Genomic DNA, 8,801 nt, shown 5'->3' on the forward strand with positions numbered 1-8,801 from the left:
CGCCTCTTCAACCCCCTGCAGCTGTAAGGGCACCGCTGCCCTCGCCCCCTCCTTGCCCTCGCCCCCTCCTTGCCCCCTCCTCGCCCAACTCGCCCCCTCCTCACCCTCCTCCTCCTCTCTGGCAGGGACGAGGGCCGGGCCCAGCGCTGCAGCCAGGTGTTGCTGGACGCCCCCATCCAGCTCTCCCAGATCACCGATGGATATGGTGAGTGGCACACACAGACACCCCACCCCCAGAGACCCCCAGCCACGCATCGTGTGTCCCCCCACAGCTCCTGCCCCGCTCTCAGGGTGCTGGCAGCAAGGGCAGGCTCAGGGCCTGGCGCGTGCACTCGCCTGGCCTCATGGAAGCGGTTCCCCCTCCGGTCCCTTTGGGCTCCCCCTCGCAGGTGCACCCCTCTGTCTCTTCCTGCTGCTGAGCTGTCACCAGCAGCAGCCAGCTGGCCACAGGGCAAGCTGGGGTGGAAGGAGAGGAGCCACCCTTTGGTCCCCTCGTCCTGTGGGAGAGGGGACGGTCCTGCCTGGTTGTGGGCAGCCACTACAGCAGCGCTTGGTGGAGCCTCCCTGGAGCACATGCTCACCAACCCGATGGTCTCATTGCAGCAGACGCCAGCGTGGACCTGCTGCCGGGGCTGTTGCTGAAGAGAGGCCAGACCTCGGTAAGTGAGGGGCCGTGCCCTCGTTTCAGAGCCAGCGGACCCAGTGGGAGCAATGAACGCATGGGGCTGCAGGTGCCCTGCTCCACTCCAGTCACCTCACCCTCAGCAAGCAGCCAGGACGGGCAGTCGTCCTGGCTAGGGGCACAGCTGCGGGGGGTACTGCTCCTCCTCGTCAGGCTCACTGTAATTTGGGAAACTCTTGACCTTGGTCTGGTAAAGAGGCTCAACAGGAGTTAACGGCTTATTAATTTGACAAGGTCTATTCTTCCATAACTTCCTAATGAGCTTCAAAGCATGGTTGGTGCAGTGGTGGTGCTCAGAGTGCAGCTTCTCTGACTTTCTCAAGGGCCTTTGGCTTCTACAGCAAGGCCTTTGACTGAGAAAATAGGATATACTGGGATGGCATCTTGCCATTCTCAATGAGAGATAAAATCCTGGCTAATGAGTAGATGTGGGGACGTTACAGATGAGGAGCTAGCAGGGAGCAGCTCTTTTCCAGAGAGCTGCTGCAGGGAGGTTGTAAGCCCAGCTTTAGAAACAGCTGCAGGTTGTCGTGGTTTGAAAAATAAGACCAGGAGCAGAGAAGCAGCCAGGACGGGCAGTCGTCCTGGCTAGGGGCACAGCTGCGGGGGGTACTGCTCCTCCTCGTCAGGCTCACTGTAATTTGGGAAACTCTTGACCTTGGTCTGGTAAAGAGGCTCAACAGGAGTTAACGGCTTATTAATTTGACAAGGTCTATTCTTCCATAACTTCCTAATGAGCTTCAAAGCATGGTTGGTGCAGTGGTGGTGCTCAGAGTGCAGCTTCTCTGACTTTCTCAAGGGCCTTTGGCTTCTACAGCAAGGCCTTTGACTGAGAAAATAGGATATACTGGGATGGCATCTTGCCATTCTCAATGAGAGATAAAATCCTGGCTAATGAGTAGATGTGGGGACGTTACAGATGAGGAGCTAGCAGGGAGCAGCTCTTTTCCAGAGAGCTGCTGCAGGGAGGTTGTAAGCCCAGCTTTAGAAACAGCTGCAGGTTGTCGTGGTTTGAAAAATAAGACCAGGAGCAGAGAAGTTTGGAAGCAGTTACGCTTCATGGCCTGGAGGAAGTTGGAACATCTTTGCCAACAAAACATGTGGCTGCTTAGGAGTGAGCTGGCTTGCCCATTGTGTTGGATGTGCCAAAGTTTGGGTACGGGTGAGGTGTGGTGGTTGCGCATCTGCAAAGCAAAGGTGGTGGTAGCTGTACAGGGTGGGCAGTCTTTCTGCCAGGCTGGTCTCTTGCAGAGCTCTCCCTTCCTGGGGTAACATGTTGAGGACGAGAACCCCTCGCTTGGAGGCTGAGACCTAACATGATCCCCACGTATCTGAATGGGAGCCTTAAGTGAAAGCTGGCAGCTGCTGCTGGTTTTGGCTCTGGAGTTGTTGCTGCTGGGTTCGCTCTCTGGTCTCACATCCGCAGCTCAAAAAGGATCTTCAGAAAAATTTGAGACTATTCAGAGAAGGTCTCGGGAGGCCTCTCAAGTTCTGGAGGACACATCTTACTGGGAGATTCAGGGAGCTCGGCATAGTTTACAGAGTGACTCAATCTGTCTGTAGGTATGGGGTCACACCTCCAGTAACAAGATGCTCTTCAGTCTAGCATGCAGGTCTGTAATATCCTCTGGTGGCTGCAGAGTTGCCTTGAAATATCTAGGAGTGTTTTTGGTCAGCCACAAATATTTGACTTGATGCAAGAATAAGCTGGAGTGGGCTGAGAGCCCGGCCAAGACCAGAGGCCAGGTTAAAACACTTGGCTACTCCTTGCCTTCACGTTTAATTAAATGCTTTTTGTCTCTGTCTTGATTGATCCACCATGTAAGCTGACTTTGTTCCAAACTGGCTAAAGTTTAACATGCCTCATGGTCTAGGACGAGGGTGGGCATAGGGGGTAGGGGAGGAGGCACAGGGGTAGCAGGTTGCTGCTGTTGGAGTGACTTGGCTGACCCAGGTCCCTGGAAGTAGAGAAACTGTCCATATGTTAGGCTCAGCCAAACCCTTTGCCTTGCTGAGGCAAAACTGTTGTGTATGAGCAGTTGATTTAGGTTTTCATTCCTGAAGTGACTTCCTGGCATGATTAGCTTCCTCAAAATGTGCTTGAATCTCTCCCAGTTCCCCTGTCCTACCCCCCTCCTGCTCCCCCTCCCTTCCTTCCAGGCATGAGGCGTTGATTGATCTCTTTTTCTCGTGGAGTTAGGCTTTTGGGGCTTTTGCTGAAAATGCTCTCTCTTTAAACTCTCTGCTTTGTGCCCCAGATGGTGAATGCGAAGAAACTGGAGAAGGCGGAAGCCAGGCTGAAAGCCAAGCAGGACAAGAGGATGGAGCGGGATTCCCTGAAGTCATCTGGCCCTCTGTGAGTATGGAGGGTGCCTCAAACACCCCCATCCTGCTCTGCTGAGGGTGGCTGGGGTCTGGCTGCACGCCAGCAAGAAGGAGACTCGCATGGAGTCATCAGGCAAGAACAAGTCGTATGATGTGCGCATTGAGAACTTCGATGTGTCCTTCGGTGAGCGGTGAGTGCAGGTGGGGAGGTGGGGACAGATCCTGGCTGGGATTTTGGACCATGGGTCAATTGAGACTGGATTGGAGAGTGGTTGGGAAGTGACAGAGGGTGTGGGAAGGATCAGAAAGCAAGGTGGGCACCTGACCCTGTTGGCTTTGGGCAGGAGAAGTCTGCGATGGTTGCTTGGCCCCAGCGCAGCCTGAAATGTCCTGGGGGCAGGTGGCTGCCGGTTATTTCCCTCTCCATGGGGCAGTCTGACCAGGTACCTGCCTCTTCTCTTGCTTTAGTGTCCTACTGGCAGGAGCAGACCTGAACCTGGCGTTTGGACGGCGCTACGGACTGGTGGGCAGGAACGGGCTGGGGAAGACCACGTTGCTGAAGATGATCGCCAGCCGGAGCCTGCGCATCCCCTCACACATCAGCATCCTCCACGTGGAGCAGGAGGTGGCGGGGGATGAGACACCGGCGCTGCAGAGCGTACTGGAGTGTGACACCGCTCGGGAGAGCCTGCTGCGGGAGGAGAGGGACCTGACGGCCAAGATTAATGCCGGCAGGTGAGGTGCTGCTGCTGGGTTTCCAGCTTTTCTGTGGCTTCTTGACTGTGAGGTTTTGTTCTGAGGTCTCTCCCTTCAAACGGAGGGCTCCAGCAGGGCTGGGCTACATCTTGCCCACCTTAGTCCTGCTTGGGGAGATCAGCCTCCCCCAGCACTCAAACCCTGACCCCTGTCAGTCCCACATGCTCTTCTTTGTTTTGCCCCAGGGGAGAAGGGACAGAAGGTGCCAGGCTGTCAGAGATCTATGCGAAGCTGGAGGAGATTGAGGCAGACAAGGCCCCAGCGAGGTGAGGAAGCCCTGTGGGCACTGCTGTCTTGTGGGCATGGGCAGTGGTTTGGGGCATGGGGTATGGAAGGGTGATGCTGTGGCCCTGGGATCCAGCATGTGGGGACAGGGGGATCTCCCTACTGCTCACCTTGTCTCTTCTGTCACAGCTCTGCTGGGTTAGGAGTAGTCGAGCTTCCTCCCGAAGCTGGCGGGATTATTTCCCCTCCCACCCCCCATATGGCTTGCATTAGTTGCTGCTGCTCCTCTCTGACCTCCCCAGGTTCCTGGTGTCTGGGGAGCGTTTCTGGGATGTTGGTGGTAGTGACTTTCTTCCTGGCTAAAGAGCTGAAAGCTTCTTGTGAATCTTCTGGGACTTCATGTGGATGTGTGCCCTGCTGGGCTGCATTTCCTAGCCAAGTGCTGTTCTTGGGCGTGCAGGGAAATCCTCCCACACCAGGATGGCCTTAAACCATGCAGCAGATTCCCCACAGTGACTGTGGGTCTGAGACCTCAGACTGTGCTCTGACATTGGACGCTGTAGCTGGGTTCCAGTTCTCTCCCCTTTTCCCCAGGGCGTCCGTCATTCTCGCTGGACTGGGCTTTAATGCAAAGATGCAACAACAGGCAACCAAGTAAGTCTCCAAGTTCTGGGCATTGAGACAGAAATGGGACTGGGGAGATGCTTTTGCTAGTGAGCCCCCAGGCACTGCTGGGGCTGTAAGGGAGGGGTGCCCTGTGGGAGAGCGAGGGTCTATTCCTGCCCATCCAATGTGGTCTCCTGCCCTGGGGGTGCCAAGCCACCTGCCTGCTGGACCATGGATCTTGTGCTGCACCCGAGATCTCTGCAGGGACACGCCATCTCTGGGTGACAGCATGGCCAAAAAGGCTGTGGGGGAGCTGGGAGCCTGGCAGGCAGGCAGGCTGGCAAACACAAGAGTTGTTCTGCATTAAACAGTAACCCCTCTCTGCAACCTCTTCTCTCCTCAGAGAGTTTTCTGGAGGCTGGAGGATGAGACTGGCCTTAGCCAGAGCCCTGTTTGCCAGGTTGGTGTCCAGGCTTTCAAGCCATGAGTTAAGCCTCTTTGCTGTCCGTGCTGTGAGGTGCAGGGGTGCTGCCTAGAAGTCCTCTAGATTCAGGCTCTTGGGCTGGGGAGTGCTCTGCGAGTGTGGTGAAAAATGCTCTGCACTGACCCTGTGCTCTTTTTGCTTCTGACACCTGTGTCTTGTTTTTCTTAGGCCGGATCTCCTTCTGCTGGACGGTAAGTCGATACTGCGAGTCCCCTCCGACACTGCTGCTGGGCCTGCCTGTGCCCTTGCTGGGGTTGGTAATGTGCCGTGGCCTTTAGCTGCCTGCTTAAAATAGCCCTGTGTGACAGGGCCGGTGCTGGCAGGGGTGTCGGTGCTCCCCTGGCACAGCGGGCAGGGCTGGCGGTGCTGCAGGGAAGTCTGCTTGGGTGGCCACTCTCACTGCGCTCAGCAGAGCTCTGCCCTGTGTCCCAGCCGGGTGGCTCCAAACCTCCACCCCGGCCCAGCCGCCCAGCCCGGGGCTTTGCCTCGGCAGAAACCCTCTGCCCGGGGCACGGAGCAGAGCTGAAAAGTAAAGGAAACATTAAAAAGTGATTTTTTAAGTCCCCTGGGGAGGCCCTCACCTTGGGTGGGGGGTCTGGGCAGGGTGTTGCTGCTGGGCACTAAGGTCCGGGTACTGGTATGGAGTGGGGGGAGTCCCAGCCCCCTCAGCACACCCCATACATGTCAGTCCCCTGAGCTGTGGGGGCAGGTCCCCATGCAGGGTGTCTTCCTCCACCACGCTGATCACTAGCCTTTCCTGTGTAAAAAAGCATAATCCAGCTGCCCTCATCCTTCCTGACCCGAGTGCCTCTCTCCCTTCCCTCAGAGCCAACGAACATGCTGGACGTGAGGGCCATTTTGTGGCTCGAGACCTACCTGCAGGTAAGGGGTGGTGGGAGGCCCCAGGACAGAGCAAGGGTGAGGGATGGAGATGTCCTCCAGGCTGGTGTCTCACCTTGCTGAGTGGTGGGACCAAGCCGTGTGCTCTGCCTTGATGAAGCTTAGCTCCCCTTCTTGCTGTCTTCTCCAGACCTGGCAGTCAACCATCCTCGTAGTGTCCCACGACAGGAACTTCCTGAACGTGGTGGCCACGGATATCATCCACCTGCACTCGCAGCGGCTGGACACGTACCGCGGGGACTTTGAGAACTTCATGAAGATCAAGGAGGAGCGGCTGAAGAACCAGCAGCGAGAGTACGAAGCCCAGCAGCAGTACCGCGAGCACATCCAGGTACTGGGAGAAGCCAGTAGTGCTGGGGCACTCTTCTCCCAGCCTCGTCCCTTTCTCCATGCTTCTAGACCCATAGATGTGGCTCTGTTATTGCAGGAGGTTTGGCAGTAGAGTGGGGTGGGTGGGGCTGAAGGGAAACTGGAGCTCTCTGATGCTTTTCTCTCTTGTAGGTTTTCATTGACCGCTTCCGCTACAACGCCAACCGAGCATCCCAAGTGCAGAGCAAGCTCAAGCTGTTGGAGAAGCTGTGAGTGTCTTCCTGTTCCTCTCTGGAGGTGGGGAGGGGGCAGTGCTCATGGGAAGAAACAGAGTTTCCCAGGGTGCCTGGGAGATGCGGGGGTGGTATTGAGTTTGGGTGCTCTGTCACTGGTCCAGAGGCTTTGGCTAGGGTCAGGCGTTGCAGAGCTGACACCTTCTGGTGTGAGAGCAGACCCCCAGTGCAAGGCACCTTGGTTATGTGTCTCCTCTTCTTGCAGGCCAGAGCTGAAACCTGTGGACAAGGAGTCTGAGGTGATCATGAAGTAAGTGTCCCCTGAGCCCTTGCTTGGAAAGCACCTGGCTCCCTTTCTGATGTGAGCTCCTCCTGGGTCCTGTCCTGGCTGGGACAACCACCCCTTCCTGCGGGCCAGCCTTACTCTGACAGGGACCCCAGATGGGCTCCCATGTTCAGGCTGGGTTCCCTTCTGGGGCCAAGGCTACAGATCTGTGTCCCCTCTTGTGACCTCCCAGAGGCCCTGTGTGGTAGGGAGCCCCCCTTGCCATCTGGGGGGTTGCAGAGGTTGTCCCGGGGGGCTGGGAGCAGGGTCTCTGAAGTTCCTGGCCATCTCTCACCTTTTCCTGCCTTCCCAGGTTCCCCGATGGCTTTGAGAAGTTCTCCCCCCCCATCCTGCAGCTAGACGAAGTAGACTTCTATTATGACCCAAGTCACTACATCTTTCGTTCCCTCTCTGTCTCTGCTGACCTGGAGTCCCGCATCTGTGTGGTATGTGGGATTGCAGAATGACGGTGGCTGCGAGGGACCTTGGGAGGTCCCTGCTCAAAGCAGGGCCAGATTTGCTGTTAGGTCAGGTTGCTCAGGTCCTAGTCCAGTTGAATTCTGGATATCTCCAGGGAGGAGTATTTCTCCCATTCCTCTAGGTCCCATTGCAGCATTTGATCATCCTCATTTTGAGGAATATTGGAACGCTTTTCCTAATGCCAGTTAGAATTTGTGACTTGTCCCTGTTGCCCTTCATCCTTTCACCGGGTGCCTCTGGGAAGAGACTGGATCCATCTTCTCTGTGGCTCCCCGCTAGCTGACATCAGCAGTGTGTAGTGGGGGCTCCTGCTACACTGGGTGGGGCAGCAGAGATGCTATGTGCTTGCAGATGAGGCTGGGACCAGGTAATCCTTAGGCTCGAGTGTTGGGGAGGGAACATCTTCTAGCATTGCTACCTGTGCTGCTCGTCAGTGGTAGAAATGCAGCTCACAGGTAGCTGAAGTCTCTGGTTAGGCTCTCGTCCTGCCCTCCTCCACTCCGTGATCATCCGAGAGCCCTGAAATTCCCTGATCGCTGCCCCCCTCTCTGAAGTACCTTCATGGGTTTCACGTTCTCCAATGCTGCTGCTGCTTCTCTAGGTTGGGGAAAACGGAGCTGGCAAGTCGACCATGCTAAAGATCTTAATGGGGGAGCTGGCACCAGTCAGAGGGATCAGACATGCTCACAGGTACCTGGTAGGAAGGGCTGGGGGACTGGGAGGAATGGTGCAGTTGGAGGGCTTCTGGGCTGTGCTTTGGAGCGATGGCTGCCCAAGTGACGGGGATGGGTCCTGCACACCAATGCATACGGCCCCTTTCCTGTATCTGCAGCTGCAAAAGCACTGTGGTTGCGGGGCCTGGTACCAGCTCCCAATCTCTCTTGTCACTCTGCAGAAACCTGAAGATCGGTTATTTCAGCCAGCACCACGTGGATCAACTGGACTTGAACATCAGTGCTGTAGAGCTGCTGGCAAGAAAGTTCCCAGGTGAGTTTTGGAGAGTCCAGGAGATCTGGGCCATTGAGGTTCCCTTTGCCACGCACGGAGCAGCACTGATGTGTTCTGTGGCCCTGGGCAGAAGGGTCCGTCACGTTTGTGCTTAAGGGACTCTGGGTTAACTCCCACATCCAGCACAAATTTGGGACACCAGCCTTGAGAAGCTGAGCTGGTTGTGTGGGGGTGGCCGGCAGTCTGCAGACCTCAGGCTGGTGCTCCGCTGTGGCTGGGTTTTGGGGGCAGATACGTTTTCCTGCTGGGCACAGAATGAGCACCAGCTTCCCCTTTCCCAGCTGCCAAAACCTCCTGCTCCCTTTTCCGCTTAACATTATGTAACGCGGTGACAGGGAATTGGGGGCATTGTCACTTGGAGTCAGTCACCAGCCCTGCAGCCCCTGTCCCCATTGTGTCAGTCAGGTTTTCCCCGCAAAACCCCTGCTCGGGAGGGAATTGCCTGGAAGTGGCTGGGGGATTTCTTTC

The 8,801-nt window shown here is 56.4% G+C and overlaps 1 protein-coding gene across 4 annotated transcripts in view; it reads left to right on the forward strand.

Annotated features, from left to right (window-relative positions):
• The window catches only part of ABCF3 (ATP binding cassette subfamily F member 3), a 13,653-nt gene that overhangs the window by 2,532 nt on the left and 2,320 nt on the right, over positions 1 to 8,801 (forward strand). The window contains exons 1-14 of one of the 4 annotated variants that reach the window (XM_035889943.1): positions 2,988 to 3,042; positions 3,085 to 3,198; positions 3,476 to 3,742; positions 3,949 to 4,029; positions 4,583 to 4,642; positions 4,998 to 5,054; positions 5,247 to 5,269; positions 5,905 to 5,960; positions 6,109 to 6,309; positions 6,480 to 6,556; positions 6,786 to 6,830; positions 7,159 to 7,291; positions 7,927 to 8,015; positions 8,221 to 8,312. In XM_035889943.1, the coding sequence (XP_035745836.1) occupies positions 3,128 to 3,198; positions 3,476 to 3,742; positions 3,949 to 4,029; positions 4,583 to 4,642; positions 4,998 to 5,054; positions 5,247 to 5,269; positions 5,905 to 5,960; positions 6,109 to 6,309; positions 6,480 to 6,556; positions 6,786 to 6,830; positions 7,159 to 7,291; positions 7,927 to 8,015; positions 8,221 to 8,312 (1,252 nt within the window). In that variant the 5' untranslated portion in view covers positions 2,988 to 3,042; positions 3,085 to 3,127. Of the gene's footprint in view, positions 1 to 2,987; positions 3,043 to 3,084; positions 3,199 to 3,475; positions 3,743 to 3,948; positions 4,030 to 4,582; positions 4,643 to 4,997; positions 5,055 to 5,246; positions 5,270 to 5,904; positions 5,961 to 6,108; positions 6,310 to 6,479; positions 6,557 to 6,785; positions 6,831 to 7,158; positions 7,292 to 7,926; positions 8,016 to 8,220; positions 8,313 to 8,801 lie in introns of those variants that run through there. The other 3 variants (XM_035889945.1, XR_004841387.1, XM_035889944.1) reach the window with 3 other exon arrangements.

This window comes from Egretta garzetta, unplaced genomic scaffold, assembly GCF_000687185.1.
Source record: "Egretta garzetta isolate BGI_Z169 unplaced genomic scaffold, ASM68718v1 scaffold172, whole genome shotgun sequence".
Lineage (NCBI taxonomy): Eukaryota > Metazoa > Chordata > Aves > Pelecaniformes > Ardeidae > Egretta > Egretta garzetta.